General features: G+C 33.0%; 1 protein-coding gene across 1 annotated transcript in view; it reads left to right on the forward strand.

Moving 5' to 3' along the window:
• The window catches only part of LOC143910803 (uncharacterized), a 51,930-nt gene that overhangs the window by 12,866 nt on the left and 17,014 nt on the right, over positions 1 to 22,050 (forward strand). The window contains exons 2-4 of the mRNA XM_077429399.1: positions 3,239 to 3,346; positions 13,969 to 14,051; positions 14,124 to 14,228. Coding sequence (XP_077285525.1) covers positions 3,239 to 3,346; positions 13,969 to 14,051; positions 14,124 to 14,228 — 296 coding nt within the window. The remainder of the gene's footprint in view (positions 1 to 3,238; positions 3,347 to 13,968; positions 14,052 to 14,123; positions 14,229 to 22,050) is intronic.

Consider the following 22,050-nt stretch of genomic DNA (forward strand, 5'->3'; position numbering starts at 1 on the left):
CTGAAAGAATATTTTAATAAAAGTAATTCGCATATTTTTTTATCACTTCATCCACATTTTATACGTTTTAATGAATGGATATGCTTTCGTAATTGATTTCACTTTATTTAAATGTTTCGGTTGGTCAAATTAATCTTGCGTGTGTGTACATATATATATATATGTATGTATGTATGTGTGAAAATAATTTAGTATTTATTTAAAAAAATATATTCAGTAAATAAAAATAAAACTTTCAGCATCTATGTAGATCGATGGGCATGTGCGTGATTTATGTTTGCGTCCTTACATCCATATAAATTGACCAGGATAAATTCGGCCAATAACCGGGGATCTTTCAAGTTTCCAAGTCCGTACATCAATCTGTGTAGTAATAACTCACAAACCATACCTTGATTTAGAAGATTTTATATGAAATATTATAACTGTAATAATAAAATAAGTGGCGCCAGTCAGTGCTCCGATATATTTACTATATATATTTTTGGCAATACTGGGTGCTATTACATACCTATTAAACAGAGATTTGAAAGAAACATCGTTACTCATTAATGCATACATACATGTGCATAGTTTATATGTACTCTGCTCAACTATTACGAGATGTATTATACACATATTTATTCTTACATTCTTCACGAAAGCTCTACATACATTTAGGGGACAACACATTTTTTGTATGATAATACGACCCATTGTTGTTAAACGGAATCCTTATCAAAATCGTATTAAGATAATGACCCATCGTCTATAGAGATATAATATTAAGGTTTTTAGCATTCACATTATATAAAATACAAAGCTCGCCAAGAGGTCGGCGAACGGTCTTGTCCCGGGATGCTATCCCGGTCACGTGCATCCCCAAAGAGCGACGGAGATATAGCCTTCGGCACGTCAACGTGCGCCCTCAGAGGTCACGTGTTTCTCCCAAACTCCATTCCTCGTGTCCTAACGAGTGACAGGGCTTGGTCAACCCGGGTAATGGTCCCAGCCGACCGGATGTTGGTGATCATCTGAAAAATTTCACTTCCGTTACCGATGCTGTACACCTGGAGGTCGTGTCACGCTCTACGACACGTGCGTGTTTAAGACTTGAAATTTATATAATTAAATACCGCAATATATGTAAGGCTTCATTAATTTGTTTCACTGTACATACATACATACATACATACATACGTATTTATAAACTCGCATTTTAAATAAACAAACTTGCACATGTATGTACTAGGGTTTACAATACCGGTATTGCCAAAACCGGGATCCCGGTATTTTAATCAATTTTCAGATACCTCAATATCGGTTTTCAAAAGACGAAATACCGATATTTTGGTATTAGAACTTAAGTAAATTTGTATGTAAATGTAATTGATTTCAATTATGTCGAAGAACCCACCAAGATTGAGCGATTCCAGTATTGATGAACTGGCCTTTTTAAGGTCATATTTTAATTCATAAAATCAATAAATCTAAGGTATATGAAATTATATGCTTATGATCTATTTTTCCACCTTTAAAATCTCCTAAATATTATTAATTTATGGGGAGCCTGGAATTTAGGTAAAAATTTAAAAAGTAAATAAAAAAATCCTCCTACCGCGGATCGAACTGCTCGGCCTTGGATTATGACAATTTTTTTTTAACGTTGTAAAATGATATAAATTCATTTTTTATCCTAAATTTATTATTAAACTGATGTTAAATTATTCCACAAGTCGCACAATTCCATTGTCCGTTTTTTTTTAATACCGGTTTTTATATTTACAATACTGGTTTTAGTATTTACTATTTAGTGATACCGAAATACCGGTATTGATATTTTGTCCGGTATTGCAAACCCTAGTATGTACATACATACATACATACATACTAGGGAAAAGTGGACTATGGAAAAAAATGGTGTCAATGAAACTGAAAAATAATAAGTTGAAAAAGGCATCTTGGTGTGTTTAAAATTTCACATATTTTTAGATCCCAGTTCGTGTACTTACATATGTATGTATGTATGTACATTCGCATACACTTTATTTTTGCTGTATTAGCCAACTGAATCGATAACCAGATACGAATTGTACTTTCGGGAAATTGCAAACTCTGAGGTAGACCCTCTTTGGAAAGGACTGAAATTTTCTTCGCTATTTGTTTTCAGAATTGAGTAGTATTTGTATTCTACGTATTACATATGTATATAAAGTCATTTGAAGGCAGGCGTATATTTACTTACATCAATTTTGGGTCTTATCAGTGTCAAATCCAAAATACAGGCATTGAAATAAGGATGTCTGGATAATGTAGAATCGAAGTTTTAATGTACTAGAAGTTTTAATGTACTAGAAATTTCTCGAATATATGAGCCTTTATATTTGAAAATGGTGGAAGTCCAAATTTCAGTTCCAAAAACATTATTTCTGTTTGACTTGATTCACATATTGTTATCACTTCTTTTAATTCGATATGTCCAGTATTTGGAAAAGCAGCAAAAACGTATTACAAGCCACCAGTATAAACATTTAAATATTGCTAAACGCAAACATTAAATATGTATATTTAATGTTTTGCGAGATTTGAAGAAAATTTGACTTATGCCACATTCAATTATAACGATTCATATGGCTTCAGTCATTCACTATTTCACATAATTTTTTAGTATAATATTTAATTATACATAATATTCAGATATATACATACATATATTCTAGTTGTATTTACTTAAAATGATGTCGATTAAAAACTACATATGTAGGTAAATCAAATCCTTTTTTATCACAAATTGATGAAAAAAAGCCTCAAACTCAGTGTTAGAAAGTAATAATATCTAATAATAAATTTATTTCGATATTATCCGTCAATTCTGAAGGATATATTATTATAATGTACGTATAAAATAAAGTTACACTCCCGCAAAGCGAATATCCCCCTCGCGTACAATATTAATCGTAAATAACGAAATGGAATTTCCAGGCAACCTTCTTCTACCAAATAATTTTTCACACCCAACATTTTATATTTTCCACCCACGTCGAACGAAAGGTTCTCAACAGTCGTGTGTAAAAATAATACTATAAAAAAGATCGCATCCGTCGGCTTTTCTTACTAACTAGCTCAATTCTAGCGTCGACTCAGCTAACCGCAAAAAACTTTTTGCAAATTTCAAACCCTTTGTGAGAGAGACCCATCTCACTTCATAATTTGCATAGACCATTGTTTTACGAGTGTATGTGTTTTTTGTATTTTGCAGAGAGTACGGGTGTTCCTGCTTTACCGGATACAGCGGCAAGGATTGCGGGGAAGGTCCGCTTTGTACCAGACACGGTCGACCCACTTGTCAAAATGGAGGCATTTGCAGGTAAACTATGCTAATTTTTATGATATTCACTAAAACATTGACAGATCTTATAAATGCTAGCACGTCAATTTCGAAGTTTTTCTGCCGAGCCCTACTTTTGAATTTACGTCGTATGACTTTTGGCCAAAGAGTCGAGAGAAATTTACATATCTTGTAAAAAAAAGAGAGAATCGAGATGAAATTTGCAAAACCTGTCCATTTAAATATTTAATAACGAAAAATTTAAATTCATTTCCGCTTTAGTCATTTATACTCGGAAGCTTTCAATTTATTAATTAAATTTTCCCGGAAATATGCATGGAACCAACCACACACTCACATCTCCCATTGTTTTTAAATTAATAATTTTCAAATCGATTTGAGTAAATAATTGTTATTTACTCCACTTTAGTCAATTTATTATTTAATTTTAATTATTGAACCGTCCCGGTCGCGTGGTACTTTTGTTGAAAATATAATATATTAATTAAAAACAACAAAGTCCATGTTGAAAACTTTATATTGCGTAATTATAAAAAAAGTATGGACTAGATCGTAACTCAAGATTATTTCAAATTTTCGCACGTAGTGAGAGGAAAATTCGGTTTCTTCCAAAGCGATAAAAACAAAAGTTTTCCATAACGTAAGCAAGCGACCGACCCGCTATAATAAAAGTTAATAAACCGAATCGAAAACACAAACACTCTTGATATTTTACGGCTTTTTGGTTGGGATGAGCAGAATTCCGTTAAGAGTTAATCGATCAATTTTCTATTTAATATCAGATCCGAGGAAAATTACTAATGTTAATTGGGTCAATACTTTTACGAGTTTACGATCAGCATTTCTTGGGACAATAATCAAGTGTTTTCTAGCTCAACACATAATATGTATAATTATATCAATTAATACATTAAAAAACAGTACTAAAGTACGAATTTTGAAGATGAATAAAAAACTATAAAATAAAAAATATAAACGACTAATTTATTTACAAACTTATATTTCATACAAAAAAGGATTGAATCACCGCAAAATTTTGTTTCGAGAAAAATTAATTTATACTGAATCATTTTTCGATATTGAAACAATTAATTCGTCTTCTGTGCTACATGTATGAAAGATATAAACAGCTAAAATATCTTCTTCTTCTCAATGCCCTGTCCGCATCCAGACGTTGGCGACCACCTCGTCGATTATTTGAAGCATCGGTCTTCAGCGGCTCGGAACAGATCTTCGGCGCTCATATCGGTCCACATGCGCATGTTTCAAAGCCAAGACAACTTTTTCCTGCCAATCCATTTTTTACCTTATATTTTCCCCCCATGGTTATCAAACGGAGAAATTCGTATTTTGGACCCCGTATCATATGTCCGAGGTACTCCATTTTTCTCCGCTTGATAACAAAAACAAATTCCCTGCATCTCCCTATCATGCCGAGGACAGCTTCATTTGATATTTTTGGTCCACTGGATCTTCAGCATACGCCTATAGACCCACATCTCAAAAGCTGTGATGCGGCTGATCATTCTGGTCTTCAGAGTCCACGTTTCACATCCATGTAGTAACACTGTCCAGACGTAGTTCTTCGCGAATCTCAAGCGCGTACGAAGATTGAGATGCTTGTTTTGATAATGCTGTTCTAGCCATCTCGATGCGGATTCTTAGATCTTCATCTGGGTCCATCTTTTCATTTAGCCAGGTACCCAGGTATTCGAATATTTTCACTCTTTCTATCTAACGTTAGATCTTTACGTATTTTCACTCAACATCCAACGTTAGATCACCGGTGTCTTCGCTGAAATTCAAACATATGTACATATTTACAATATTCTGGGTATCTTTTAATTTTGACTTTTATTTATTTTTAATTAGGTTAATAAAATTTTATCCCAGCAAGCGAATTCTGTGCCGGAAGAAATTCCGTTGTGTGCAATTCTGGCTAACCAAACCAGGCTTTTTAGTCTGACCCCATTTTCCACACAATAAAAGCATTTAAAAACTTTATACTGTACGTTGGAATAGTCGCAGAACTTTCTCAAGTGCAAATTCCACGTAATTCCAACAGAAAATCTCCTTCTCGAAAACTATATTTTATGCTAAGTCGTTTAGTCTAACGGCGATCTAATTAACCCTTTAAAAACAACATTGAATGGTAAACACAATTTAAAATACAATATAATGCTAAATTCTTAGTTGTACATAGCTTTTCGTCTATGGTGAACGTTTAAATCTTTCTTCTTTTAACTCTTTCATCTATGTATCGTGATCGCTTAATTCTTTTGAAAGAAAATTGTTTTTGCAATATTGCGTTTCATAGGAGTTCGACCGTTAAAACCTTATCAATCATAAAAGTCAACGTTGACACAATAAATTTTATGGTCAGTTAACTTGTCACTTAAGTAGATTCTTGATGCTAAGGCTTAAGTATCCAAAATCAATATGTCTAGCTGTGATAATTTTGATAAAATTTATTATAATAATTTGTTTGTATAATATGTACACACATAAAATCTAATTTTGCCAATCTTATATAACTTTATTTCACTGAAACTTTTTTTTTATTTGGCTCACCAACAATGTACATATATAATACACAATATAGTCTTTACACATTTATGATTCTGGTATATACATCAATTATAGGTGTGTACAACATTACTTACAAATTTATTTTTAAAATGTCAAACAATTAATCTAGAATACAGTAGAACAATTAAGACGTATTTGTCGATTACAATAGTATTGTTATATGCACATACATATTATTTATATATAAGAAGTTACATATAAATAATTTTAATCGTTTTATTTGAAAATGAAATGAAGTATATAAAATGCTTTTATTATCTAGAATATACATTTAATTTTAATTTAGTTAATTAATTTTATTGTTTAATTATTGTGTAAACTTTGGGAAGCTTTTGGTGATCAGAAGCCGTATATGTACATATACTCGTAATACAATTTTAACCAAATATTATTTTTAATTAAATTTATCTTCATTTTCTATTTCGCATTAATTGTTTTTCAAGTATTTTTCCATGGAATTCAATATTTATCCAGAAAATAGGAAAATTTTATTAATTATTCAGGGAATATTTCTAATAAACGACATTTTCATAGTTATTCTTAATTAATGATAAGAATATAATTAAAATTTAGTACGCCACTAATGGTGTTATATATGTATGTAGAACCTACATATGTACATACATATGTACGTGATATGTGTATGTTATTATTATATTATTATATATGTATATGATATTAGAGCTTGGGTCTGTCATATGGAATTCCAGTGAAACGAAATTCTCTTTCTTGATTGAGTGTTTCTTCGATACCTTTACATGAGAAAGCATGAATATTAACCGTTTTTATTTCCCACAGCTTTTTTATAAAGTATCTTAGGCTTCGACTCACTATCTTAGAGAAGGATTGTTACCATTTCCTAATACTTCTTTGGAGTATTAAAGGAAAGTATTGACAACCCTTCAATTTTATTAGAGCTTAAATTTTGGGCTTCTGGATGTGGTAGAGCTTTGCGTTATCGTCGATTTTTCCAACCTATGTATTGTTGCAAGAACGTCTGCTTTTGGAAACAAGTCTATTGGAAAGGCTGTCTTGTTCCTAAACGTGATAAGTCAGCATTTGTACCTGTTTAATTGTCGTGTTAATGAACTGCTCAGTTTCATGAAATTCAAAACGAGTCTACATATTTGAATGAGATGAATGATAGATAATTTATTTATTTTTTGTTGTTAAGACCGATGTGACGCATTTGGGTAACTTGTCAAGTCACATCTGTCATTAATTTGTTATTATTATTTTTATGCATTTTTTAAAATTTATTTATCATAATATGAATATATAGTATTTAAAACAATATGAAAATGTATAGGTACATGTACATTTTAAAATTCTCGACATTTTAGTCTCCTTGAGGCGTATCCTTATATAAGTATGTACATACATACATATATAAATACGTACATACATCCCTATTATATTATAAATAAATGAAGGTGTGTAAAATTCAATAAATTTCTTTGCATTACCACAACCTCGCAATGTGATAAATCGTAACATCGCTGTTTAAAAAACTCATTTCGCATTTGGTCGTAAAATCTGTTCCACGCGAATTTCGACACAACGATAATAAAATATGTAATGTCTTGAAGTTCCCATACACATTTGTGTTATAGTATGCCATCATCGTGCCAACATCCTTTGTTCTAAACGATTAAACTTTTCGATTAAAATCACTTTTTTAATCAATATTAGAAGGATACTTTAATTAAAACATTTTCTTTCAAAAGTCTTTATTACACACTTCTTAATTTTGGCGTAAGAGCTTCGTTTCGCTCGGTGATCGAAAAACTTTTAATTAAATTATTTTTGATATAAAAATTACAAGTTTGGATCAGATTTTCATCGATCAAATTAGCCTTTGATTTAATTTTTTAAATTTGGATTATTCGTGATTACAATTTCAATTACATTCATGTACGTATTTGATTAAATCCCAGCTTTTTCTGGTACTGTGAATCCCAGTGCTGAAACTTGTCTCAATACCGGGATTACGGTGCTGACAGAAATTTATTTAAAAATATTAATTTTACAAAAATAATATTTATAAAACATAAAACATTAGTTCGTCGCCGTACACGGTTGCAATCGGTCGATGTGCGTTATCGCCTTATCGCGTTCGATATAACATTTATAAATTTTATAAATATATAATAATTATTATAATAAAATTTAAAGTTGCAATAATATAATATAATAAGTGAATATACAACAACAAAATCAAACTGTTGCCGCGCTGTCACCGGCGCGGCGCAGTTTTGCACCCGTTCTGAAAAATGAACACAGATAATCCAGTGCCACTGGCGCAGCAGTACGATCCGTATGATCAACTTACACATATATGCCAACAATATGAAATCAGATGCAAACAATATGAGATAACTATAACCGATTTAAAGAAAAGAATTGAAACAATGGAAAAAAAATCCAGGCCTTCTACATCTATTCTAAATAGGAGCAAAAGTCTTGACAATATGAATAAAGACTACCACACGGATGAAGAAGAACTTGAAAATGAACTTAGCCAAAATGCAGAGAAAAGAAGTAAAAAAAGAAAAATAGATAAAGTATTATCTTCCCCGCAAAATAACCTGAAAGAAACACAAAAACAGCAAACCAATAAACCTAACAAACAACCACTTCCACCACCTATTTATGTGAGCAATGTTATTGACTTCAATAAGTTTAGAGCTCATCTATTATCAAAAACAGAAACACCACCCATTCAATGCCAATTTAAATTAATTTCAAATAATAGTATCAAAATCACTACACAAACCGAAGAAGATTATCGCAAAATCAAAAAAACACTAAATGATTTAAAACAACGTGAATGTAAAGACAACGAAAACCCCCTTCACAATCTAGAGTACCACACCTATCAACTCAAGAATGAAAGGTGCTATAGAGTGGTTGTTAGAGGTTTACCGCCATCAACAGACGTTAATGAAATAAAAGATTCTTTCAAAGATAAAGGATATGAAGTGGCCAATGTGGCAAATATTATGAAGAAATTTACAACCGATGGTGAAAGACAAATAAAACATTTCCCACTATTTTTTGTAGACCTGGTGCCAAAAGAAAACTGCAAAGAAGTATATGGTATTAAAGAACTTCTACATTGCAGAGTAACAATTGAACCACCAATGAAAGTAAAAGACATCCCTCAGTGTACAAACTGTCAACAACTTGGGCATACAAAAAATTTTTGCAATCGACAACCTAAATGCGTCAAATGTGCCGCAGACCATCACACAACAAAATGCAACAAGCAGAAAAATGTTCCCCCAACTTGTGCCCTGTGTGGCCAGCAAGGACATCCAGCTAGCTACAGGGGGTGTGAGGTCTATAAAAAAAAGATAAAAGCATCACAACCCAAAAAGGTAACAGTAACACAACGCGTACAACAAAATCAAATTGAAGTTGTTGATAAACAAACAACTGTGGACAAAACATATAGTGAAGCAGCTAAGTCCCAAGCAGACAAAAGCAAACAAGATATCGGGCAGGAAAATAAATCAACTGAACCTACCATCGGTGGCATGATGCAGTTGCTATGTGACTTTCAAACTGAAATAAAACACCAACTCAACTGGCTCATAACCAGAGTGGAAAAAATTGAAAATCAGTGCAAATCACCAAGTAAACATAATAAAAATGACAGATAATTCCCTACGCATATTAACATGGAATGCAAACGGACTCAATCAGAGAGTCCATGAACTTGAAGTGTTTCTAAAGACAAACAACATCGATCTAGCACTAATATCAGAAACACACTTTTCACAAAGAAGTTACATAAAGATAAACGGATACTCGGCTTATTGGACAACACATCCTAGTGAACGAGCTCGCGGTGGTAGTGCTATTTTAATCAAAAAAAATATCCAGCACTTCGAACAAAAAGATATCAGAGAACCATTCATGCAAGCTACTATCATCACAATTAAATATGGCAATGCTGACTTAAATATTGCTGCAGCATATTGTCCTCCAAAGCATACCATCACAAAATACCAATTTATAAACATCTTTAATTCCCTTGGGCCAAGATTTATTATTGGAGGAGACTACAACGTTAAACATACAGCTTGGGGATCACGACTTATAACTCCTGGTAAAGGAAACAACCTTCTATACGCGATTCAGAGCTCCTCGTGCGAGTATCATTCCTCACAAAAACCAACCTTCTGGCCGACCGACAGTAAAAAGGTACCAGATTTAATTGACTTTTTTATATCCAAAGGAATAGCCCCAAACAACATTGAGGTCGAAGGAATAGAGGACCTTACTTCTGATCACACACCAGTGCTAATGACACTGAGCACACTGGTAATTAAAAGAATAAGGAGACAGAACCTGACAAATAAACGCACTAACTGGGATATGTTCAGGAAAAAACTAGACCAATCAATAAATTTAATAGTGAAACTTAAAACTATAGAAGATCTCGAACTACACACTCAAAATTTTATTGACTCTGTACGAGAGGCTGCGAAAGAAGCTACACCTGTACCAAAAGAAAAACCAGACCAAATCATTAATTACCCCATGGAAATTAGACAATTGATTAAAGAAAGACGTAGAACAAGACGAATATGGCATAGAACCAGAAATATTGCAGACAAAAGAGAATTTAACCACATAAGTAACAAAGTTAACCGACTTATTAAAGAGCATAAACAAAATTGTTTTGAAAAATATTTGGAAGGTTTGGGCCCTGCAGCTGATAAAAATCACTCACTATGGAAAGCAACTAGGAAATTCAAACGACCAATTCTACAAATACCACCTCTGAAAAATGCGCAAGGAGAGTGGATAAGAAGCAACAAAGAAAAAGCTGAGCTGTTTGCACAACACTTAGAGACAGTATTCCAACCACACAATATTCAATCTGATGCTGATTATACACCAATGTATCAACCACAGCAACTAATCAAAACTGTCACCCCTATGGAAGTAGCTAAAGAAATAGATGACAATATAAATCCTAAAAAGGCACCTGGAATTGACGAAATCTCACCGGGACTATTCAAGGAACTTTCAAAAAAGGCTATTATCATGCTAACATACTTATACAATGCATGTTTCCGGCTCAAGCATGTGCCAGAGTGCTTCAAAACTGCTCAAATCATAATGTTGAAGAAACCTGAAAAGTCACCCGAACAAGTGACATCATACAGACCAATATCCTTGTTGCCTGCGATCTCTAAGCTATTCGAAAAACTATTATTAAAAAGACTCAAGCCCTTAACCGATGTTCCCGACTTCCAATTTGGATTTAGGTCGAAACATTCTACCATCGATCAAGTGCACCGTGTTATTTCAAAAATAGAGCAATCGCTAGAGGAAAAAAAGTATTGTCCAGCTGTATTTCTTGATGTCTCACAGGCCTTCGACAGGGTATGGCACGAAGGACTTATCCACAAAATCAGCAAGTCATTACCTGGAAATTATGTCAAATTACTGGAATCATACTTATCCGGACGCAAATTCAGAGTTGCTCATGAGGAGGCATTCTCTAACTTTTTCACAGCCTCTGCAGGAGTACCACAGGGAAGCGTAATAGGGCCTATACTGTACCTGATATACACTGCTGACATCCCGACAAGCGAAGAGACATTCATTGGAACATTTGCAGATGACACAGTCATTATGTCATCGAGCGAGTCACAGAAGGAAGCATTTGAACGCCTGCAGCGTGCACTGGACAAGATCAGCAAATGGACCAAGGACTGGAAAATGAAACTCAACGAGCTAAAATCAATGCAGGTCACATTTGCACTGCGACGAAATAGTGTCAGCACTCAGACTTTCATAAACGGAATCCAAGTTCCACAAGCTTTGTCAGCTAAATATTTAGGACTGCATCTTGACTCAAGGCTTACGTGGAGGCAACACATTAAAAAAAAAATAGAACAGATTCGAATTAAACAAAGAGAAATGCATTGGCTAATAGGAAGACACTCCAAATTAGACCTACAATGCAAAAAACTGATATACCAGGCAATCGTGAAGCCAATATGGACATATGGCATACAACTGTGGGGATGCAGTAAGCCATCCAATATCGAAAAAATGCAAAGATGTCAAAACCAGTTTTTGAGGATTATCACCGATGCATATCGCTTCGTCACAAATGAAGAGATCCACAAGGACCTTAAAATCAAAAAAGTAAAAGAAGTCATCCGAGAATGCGCCGGGAGGCACGAGTTGAGACTGCACCGTCACCCTAACATAGAAGCGTTGCAGCTATTGGACACAACTCACCAGCAGAGGCGTTTAAAGCGAAAAAAGCCTCACGAATTGGTGTTCTGAATGTGAGAGATTCAGAAGCCCAATTCACAATTTTGGGGACGGAGTGATGATTCCGTAGTGCCCGTACATGATCTGAAGAGCAACGATATCGCTGGTGATGATTTATCGGGAATCGATAAGATGGCACCAAAAAAAAAAAAAAAAAAAAAAAAAAAAAAAAAAAAAAAAAAGGGATTCCGATCCCGGGATCCCGGGATCGGAAATTTCCAGAACCGCAATCCCGGTGCTGAAAAAACCTTCTGGGATTGAATGACCTAGTATATATGTATGCTTTTCTCTAAATAATTTGAAGACGATATTAGATTTTAATATATAGTAACATAATATAATGATTAAAATTTCAAGTACATTCCTGTATGTATTTAATTGAATCAAAATTATATCTAGAATATTAAGGATACCACATACATATGTATGTATGGATACATAGCATAAAAGTTCGTTAAACTACACCATATATGCAATAGATCAAAGCCTATAAACATTCAACATGTACATACACACATATTATGTAGTATGTATGTATGTTTATAGGCTTTGATCTATTGCATATATAGTATAGGTTAACCAGCTTTAATGCTATGTATCCATACATATTTACATATGAAGTATCCTTAATACATACTTAATATTAATATTACGTTGTTTTATGTTTTATAAATATTATTTTTGTAAAATTAATATTTTTAAATAAATTTCTGTCAGCACCGTAATCCCGGTATTGACACTAGTTTCAGCACTAGGATTCACGGTACCAGAAAACGCTGGGATCCCGGGATCGGATGCCCTAATATATACTATTTTGATCATACATAATAGGCATATTGTTTAATTCTGGATTAAAATCTTTGAATTTTTTCATGATTAAAAAAAAAACAATAAAATGAATGAGAATCTAACCGACTTTCATTAAGACTGTTGAAGGAAATGTGCTGTATATAGGAGCTCGAAATGTATGTATGTATATGCACGGGGGCAAAGTTCCATAAAGCCGCCTGGGTCCGTTTTAATATTGGTGAAAGGGCTCACAGTTGATCTCAGGTGGGCGCAATGTGAGCCGCAAGACTATTCACCCTCCGCTATCTCGTCTTGTTTGCTACGTAATCTAGGCTACATTTATTCTCTCTCTCTCTCTCTCGCCTGCCATCCAGTCTATCGCTTTCTGTAAGCTACATACTATACCGATGTATATATGTATACCTTTCTGAATTGATAATTTGCTTCAACGAATAAGATAGAGTATTGTTTTCTGCCGCTCGTCCAACTCGAGCTTTAACGATGAATGTGCGGTGTAAGTAGTTGGAAAGTTCGGCCGCATGTAAAATGGTGATTTCATGACAAATACATTTTTTTCAGTGTTTTAAAGACGGCTTAAAACAATTTTTTTACTGTCTGACGTCTATATAGGAATTGGAAAAGCTTTAAATAAATTAACTTTACCAAGACTATGCGCATTTATTTACGCATAGTTTTTAAACAGCTAGTACATTGCTCATTTGCATTAAAAATTTAATCAAATCAAATGTTGTGATGCTTTCAAATGTAATCTTAATATAATTCAAATTTGATTTGTAACAGTGTTGTTGCAAATGGGCGATGTGTATTCATCAATATTCAAAGTTTCGTTATATTTATCCTTTTAGCCCTATCTCACCATTAAGTTCCTTAGTGGTTAATAAAAATAAAAAAATGAATGTACTTTGTGGGATTTTAAAAATATAAATTTTTATTTTTAGGCAAATGGGAGCAGCTGCCATTAGTTGTGATTGTTCCCCTGGTGTTACTGGAGATTTGTGCGAACTTCCAGTCCTTGAGCCAGGTATAAATAATGTTTCGTTAAATAGTATAATTTTACTTTAAATGTATTAATGTTGATTTATTTTTTCAACAGCTATCGGTTGCGAAGATGAGAGCTGCATTTTGGAATGTCCATACGACGGAAATTCTGCCAACGCTTGCAATTGCAATGCCAACAATTCTCAAATAGTCACTCCGGGTATGGCAATTCATATTATTTAATATTAAAAGTATATCATACTCGTGATTCTCTTTCGTTCTAGTATATTATATATTTAGTAATACATAGTGAAGCGTAGATATTAGGTGATTGGAGCTCATCGATACTGGTTTACTAGCGTATCACGATATAAGGTCCAATGATATAAGATCCAACGACAAAGGTACCACGAAAGAAGATCCACCCGATAGAATGTCTACCTGATAAGTGATCCAGACGAAAAAAACTCAAATGATAAAACGTCCGACCGAAAATCGTCCAACCGGTTAAAGGTCCAGCCACAAAAAGTCCAAAAACAAAATATAAAAAATGTAATAATGGTTGATAAAACGCTCCTTATTAATAAATATGGATAGCCGGATTCAAAAGGTTCAAATTATTTTCCGAATACAACAAACAATAATATTCGATTGAATACTCGGTGAGTGAATCGAATTTGGAGTCAGGTGTCACGGACTATTTAATTACGCATAATTATTTTTTGCAATCGAAAAGTAATTTAAACAACTAGAATCTGATTGATGACACCTGACTCAATATCCGATACAATCACGGAGAATTTAATCTAACATTATTATTATATCCGGAAAATAATTTAAAAAATTTAAATCCGGTTGGCCACACCAAATTCGATTCACTCACCGAATATTCAATCGAGTATCGAGTATTAACCGAGTATTCAATCGAATATCAAGTCAAATTGACTCGATATCTGATTTAAATATGGAGTGTTTTATCAACCATTATTACTTTTTTATATTTTGTTTTCGGACTTTTTATGGCTGGACCTTTAACCGGTTGGACGATATTCGGTCGGACATTTTATCATCTGGGTTTTTTTATCGTCTGGATCACTTATCAGGTGGATATTCTATCGGGTGGATCTTCTTTCGTGGTACCTTTGTCGTTGGATCTTATATCATTGGACATTATGTCGTGGAACCGTGCTGAGTACACGCTCTGTATAAATATTCGGTGGATCTGTTCCGTGATTCATTCGAAGCTGATTCGTCGACGGAACAACAATAAACCCCCCTCTATACGTCCACGTTATAATAGTATATCAAATTTATCGTAATATCAGTGTATTGGTTGAAAGCGGGATTTTTCACATTTTGTAGCACGAAACGTATTGAAGATAAATTAGCTATTATAGAATTCAAGATATTATAGGATTCTGTGGTTTATTTAAAAAAATATTCTTTTATGTATTATTTATTATACATATGTATGTACATACATACATATATGTATTTGCATAATAAATATGATAATCATTTTACCATCATAGACACAAGAATAAATGAATTTCCCGTGCGTTCTTGCATGTAAAATTAATTTATATAAATGATAAATTTATGTAGATCCCCAGTCAACAGATTGCAATGTGAACAAGCACGTTCATCACAAAGCCATAGGTACTTTCGTGATAATCCACGCTTTTGCAAATGATGCAATCACATTTTAATCAAATTTAGATTAGAGCTGCGAAGGGTGAAGTAGGGGTATAGGAAGATAATGAATAATGTAATTCTCTCAACGTAAACTAAACTCTACGTCGCATAATTTCAACCATGAACTAACAGGCAGTAACTGGTATTCGCGAAAAGCAGTTCACCTCGTCGCTAACGGCCTTTGCGGCCCCCCGTTTCGGTAATTTGTCACGATGATTCCGCGGAAGGGGTAGGGAGGGGTGGGATGAGAGGGAGCTGGGGGGCGCACGCTCAACAAATTATAAAGTAATTTATGCGCGCTTTAACCGGCGCCCCGACGCCAGGTGATTATGGAGTGACGCCCCTAGGCACGGCCCTGGATTCGCCATTAGCGGCGCGCCTAACCGCCATATGAGAGCATCCCTCGGGAGACTATAACACACATTAAACCCATCTCCAGCGCTCTCTCACTCCCCTCGATTTTACATACGTATGTATATTTATTATATTTATACGAGGATAAATTTATATTCTCAATAAAATATTTTTGTACATACTTGGAAATCGTTATCGGTAAATCGGTAAATCCATAAAGCATGAAAAATTTTAAACATGATTAAGTAGTTCCAATATACTGATTCTATAATCTAAAACTAGGTAGAACAGTACATATATTGGTCATATTAAAGTGGTTTTTAGTAATAAATTTTATGCAAAAAGATATTTATTGACATACCATATTTATATAAGATGAATTTCAACTGATTTTTGAAACAATAGTATTATTATAGCCATTAAAAATGGTTATGGAGGGGTTTATGACAAAACTATTCATGAAAAATGCGTAAAAATTACGTGTCGGAACGTGATAGTCATACTATTCATATATCGATCATGTAGTGCAAGACAACCACAATAATAATTTTTTTGTTTCAATAAAATCAAGTTTGAAGTTTTGAAGATTTTTGAAATATTAATTAAAAATCTTATACATAGTATACAATTTTTTTGTTTTAATAGGGAAAAGAAAGAATTTTTTAAATATATTTTATTAAAAAATTTAAAATAAACCATCGTAAAGCTTTATTTGAGCATTTGTGGTCTTTTTACACTAAAAATATTTCATTTTGTGTACAATGTAGAGACATAATAAATGAAATAAAATCAAACAAGGCCATAATTTACTAAAGAAACCCCAAAACTCCAGTCCGTTTGAGTTACATGGTCGATATAACAACCCATTTATTTAAAAACTGTTAAAACTACTAATAATTTTTGTCCCAAATTTATGATGTAAAAACTGTTTTGTATTCCAAGTTATGTATGTTTGTTTGGGATACTCGTAGCTCATGATAAAAATGATAAGCGAAAACAAAACCGTATTTAAATGAAAATTTTCCGAATATTCTAATATTATTAAAATCAAAAAATCTAAATTTTAGTAAATTTGTACTCCCCAGTACATGTATTGAATTAAAATGATTAAAATTCGTATTATAGCCAATTCTGTCCCAATCGCATAAATTAATTTTGATAAGTTATTCGAAATATCAAATTTATATACACATACATATACTTGGATCAAATATATCTACGAATGAACTATCAATTTGATTAAGTATTAATCACTTTTTAAGCAAGGTTTTCAACCTATTACGCTCTTCTTCCATGGAGCATCTCGATTTATCAACAAGTAGAGTAAGCACACTATAGTGAACACGTTAGCACTTGGCTCGTTCATCATGGTGAGTGTTAATTAATTTGGCGAACAAATGTATGTGACACACTCGGTACTTACACGTGTCCTCACGAGACGTACACACTTGCTTGTAAATTCATGTTTATGTGTGTGTGTATGTGAACAAGGCTTAACAATCCGTGAAAGCATTTCAGCAGATTAATATTTTCTTGGTTTTCGGTCCATTTGCCTTTTTTTGTCAGCCCAACGGTTACTCATCGATCCCCGCTGAACAATACGAAGAACACGCAACATATTATTCTATTAAATGAAATAATTATTTGTATTATGTTATGTATGCCGCTATTAATTTTCCGGTATGTCGGGAAATTATATGCGTTGACTTTTATGTGTGGAAATTTTGGGTATTAATGATGTGTATATTAACATACATATGTAAATATGTATGGTACGAAGGTAGTAATGTGTTTAGCTCACTGCAAAACTCTCCTGTGCGTATTAATTTTAATTGGATAGTTTCGCTCTACAAATCCCATTGAAATTCGTCACGACACGTTCGATTCAAAGCTGTAAATAAATACTCCATATAAGATGATGAGGGTATTTTTCAGAGAAAGCTGTAATCTTTTCAAGGAATCTTTAAAAATATAAATGGAATCCTTCGATTGCTTGTTTTTATTACATTTTCCACAAAAACGATATTATGTCAGCTTTGTCTATTTATCAAGTATATTTGTGGAATAAAAATGGAATCAAATTTATTTTTATAATAACATAAATATTTACGAGTTCCATTACAAAACAAATTATATCTATGCACATGTAAATAAATATATTTACTTCAAACAGAAAAAAAATACGTCTATATGAATCAAATCTCAAAATGATATTAAATTACTCAAATCATTTTTAATACACATTATCTCAGTACCTATGCAGTATAGTTCTATTTACTGATACTAAAAAAATGCGCTTATTTAGTATCAGTGAATAGGTGTATAGCATGCTGTCACACTTCATTCAATAATAAAGAATTTTATTTATTTTCAAATCGTTTTCTTTTTCTATTGAATTTTGAAATACATACAATACACTTCACAAATTTGACAGAAGAACATATAGATACAATATAGTATTATTTAATTTCAAGCCATGTTGTAAAAAAAATAAATTAAAAATTATATTGACTAAAATTATTTTCATATAATGAAATATTTCGAATTTTTGTTGGCAAAAGTAAGTAAATAATGAAATATTTTTATAAAATAAATCGTTCATTTTAATATCATAATAATATCGGACGATATTATAAAATATTCAATAGCTATTTTGGAGGATGAAAACGGTCTTTAAATAAAAAAAAAACTTTAGAATCCAATAGAATATTTCATAAGGGCGTATTTTTCAATTAAACCAAAAAGGGTTCATATCGTCCCAAAGAATAATGTGGCATGCGACACCTGAAACTCTGCTAAACGCTCATCATAATCCGGTTAAGCGTTACAGCCGCCCTATGCGGCATTTTATCCCGACCACAAAACGGCATAATTTATTCTGGAAAGGGGAAAACTCGGCATACATGGTCACTTCTATCTTTTCCCTCCCCCTCCCCTTTCATTTTCCGAGTGCAGCGGTTTCAGCTCCGTATGGACCGACTTATTGCCACCGACCAAGCCACTGTCCACTGCAGTTTCTGGTTATAAACTTCAAAGACTTGGATCGCATTAACAGAGGAAGGGGAAGAGATGAATACGTACAATGTCATGAGAAAAGATATGTAATGGCGCATATCCAAAAAAATATTATGAATTAACTAGACTGTGGTTTCGATGTTTCAGCTCTGCTCGAAAATCTAATGACGTTTTTATATCATACATATGGTATGTATGTATGTGTAAAATGTTTTACCACACAACGACTTAATTTATCTTAAAATTCGCAACGATAAAAGGAGCATATTTTATCTCCTTAAAATAGTGGCCATCAATGTATTATATTTAATATTTAAAATTTTACAATTGTAAGTCATTAATACATATGCATAATACTTGAAACCTGTCCAAATAAAATTTGTAAAATGCGTCCCCTTGAAATAAAAATGATGCACATACATATGTAATTGAATATATTTGGTATTTTAATATAAGCGCAAAAGTTCTTCCGGATACATAATAAAAAATTTATAAAACAGAAAAGTACGTCCATCAAAATATTAATCACCCATTAAATTTACAGAAAGGCGATTTTAATCTCGTATACCATACCTCAACTATCAATAGGCAAATTTTCCAAAATTTTCCATCGCGTATTGAATTGGATATTCTTCCATGTATTTGTATAATATAATAAATAACTAGAGAAATCCTTTAAATAGTTTAAAGTAGGGGTAAGTCTCACTGTATATTTATAATAGCGTATCTTTGACCCAAAAGTTTGTAATAAAGTGTACCGCCGTGTCCCCAGGAGACCGTGGGGAAGTTCGCGGGCTAAAATTGATAAGGCAATGAAACAAAACTTAATGACACGTGAGTAAATTTTCGTGGCTCTCTTTATCGCAGGCTCACGTGCGGCCCTGGAGACTTTGGGAGGCTGCACGTTCACCGTAACCGTTTTCAACCCCTTCTCTTCCGCTCCCAGTTTCTGTCGGGACACTGATTGCCGACGACGAATAAACTTTCTTCATATAAACAAATAAATACGCCGTGAAATGTTGGTCATTCAATTCAGAATGGAATATTCAGATAATTATCATGTCGCTCCATTTTCGAGGAAAATGTACGCTGATATATAGATTGATACATATATATATATATATATATATATATATATATATATATGTATATATGTACATGTAAATGCATATGTATTCGGACGATTTCCATCTGCGCTCCTCTCGCTTGAGTTGCTGCATTGAATAGTATAGTTTTGATTAAAAACACATAAATTGGTTTAAAGATTTACAGCAGACTCAAAGAGCTCAATTTTATCTGTTCAAGTGGTTTTATTTGTGTAACATAAAGCAGGTGTGTAAATAAAAAAAAATTCATACATGCTCTAAGTACTTTTTGAACGAGAAATTTTGCGAAAAAGGATTTTTATTTACAACAAGATGCATGACTAGAGTTTTTGTGTTCAAGAGAGGAGATAGACTGAAAAAGATGACAGACAACAAAGAATTCTGATGTAAAGCAATTCGCTGTACTGAAAATTTTACACAGGAGCGAATTGCTTATCCAATAAGTGTGCCTGTGATTTTACTTTTTTTTAGTTTCATAGATAAAAATATATATTGAACGAAAAAATACCCATGTATACTCTCATACACACCTACAAAATTAAATTTTTTATGAATGTCTACGATATTTAATGCTGTGAATGTCAAAATAGACTCAAATAGAAAAAAATTTATAATGTATACATATATATATATTGGAGATCAAATTGAAATACGTTTTAAAAAAAAATCAATTTAATCGCTTCGATGGACATTTTTCAAATCGTATATGGGATATGCAAGCGAATTTTCGTTGTTCAGATAAGCGAGTGTCTCTATAAATCAGGCTTCCTGTTACCGATATCGCACCCCTCACCTGTTCGACGGTCAAATATTTCTCACAGTTCTGCTGCTAACCCCCCCCCCCCCCTTCCGATTGTTCTCTTTCATCCTCCCATCCAGCCTCCTTCGTCCCCTTTTTGTTGGGTTTCGTTGCCTCCCTTATCTTTAATTGAAAACGATCAGAGAGGCCGACGTCTTCCCGGGAAATATTTATTGTTTTGGAAAGTGAACGGAGCATCCTTCCTTCCCTCTCTTGTTCTCCTACTCCTCTCCACTCAAAGTAAGATTATCTCCAATTGCGGTTATCAGCCCATTTCGAACACCCATGTATCGCCAACCGATTTAGAACTCCATAAAACTGTTTAAAATACAATTAACAAATTAAGTGAGTCGTTTTATTTTAACTAGTGAAAAACAACGTACATATATACATATATTATAGAAGAAAATCAATCTGAAAGAAGTGACACTTTTAAGTGATATGTCATTATGCACTAATAAAGCTAATATATTTATTAGCTTTTTTCACAAAGTTAAAAAATTTTTTGAAAAGTCTATGAATAAGTTCCAGATTTTTTTGGGGGTTACTTTTTATTTACATCAATACTTTAACTTTTTTTTAAATTCCCGAACATGATTTATTCTTCTTACAAGGCTATTCACTTCGCTAATTTGTCAGGCAATATTCCTTCATTCTTACGATTGGTTTGAAACCTTGCCATTTTGCGCGGTTTTTCCAACGATATAAATTTAAATCGCTTGCGCTAATTCGGTGGTGAAAAATAATCGTAACAAATACATTTAAAAATCCAAAAATTTTGGAGACTGACATTTCATGGTCAGTAGCCTTGTTTTATTTTTATTATATTATTGTTATCTTGAATGTTTTATTGCTTTTTTTATCATTTAATTTATATATAAGTCAAACCTCTGGGGTCTATCGGCTTTACCGCCTCTCCCAATTATGTTAAATAAATAAAAAAATGATTTTAACGTTCTGTAAAAAGACGGTACTTCAATATATCAAATTTTAAAAATCGAACGGATTTCAATACACGTGAAATCGCCATCTCTCGAAACTATTGGTTTCGCTCAATTTGGAATGAAAAACGT

This window comes from Arctopsyche grandis, chromosome 4 (assembly GCF_051622035.1).
Source record: "Arctopsyche grandis isolate Sample6627 chromosome 4, ASM5162203v2, whole genome shotgun sequence".
NCBI lineage: Eukaryota > Metazoa > Arthropoda > Insecta > Trichoptera > Hydropsychidae > Arctopsyche > Arctopsyche grandis.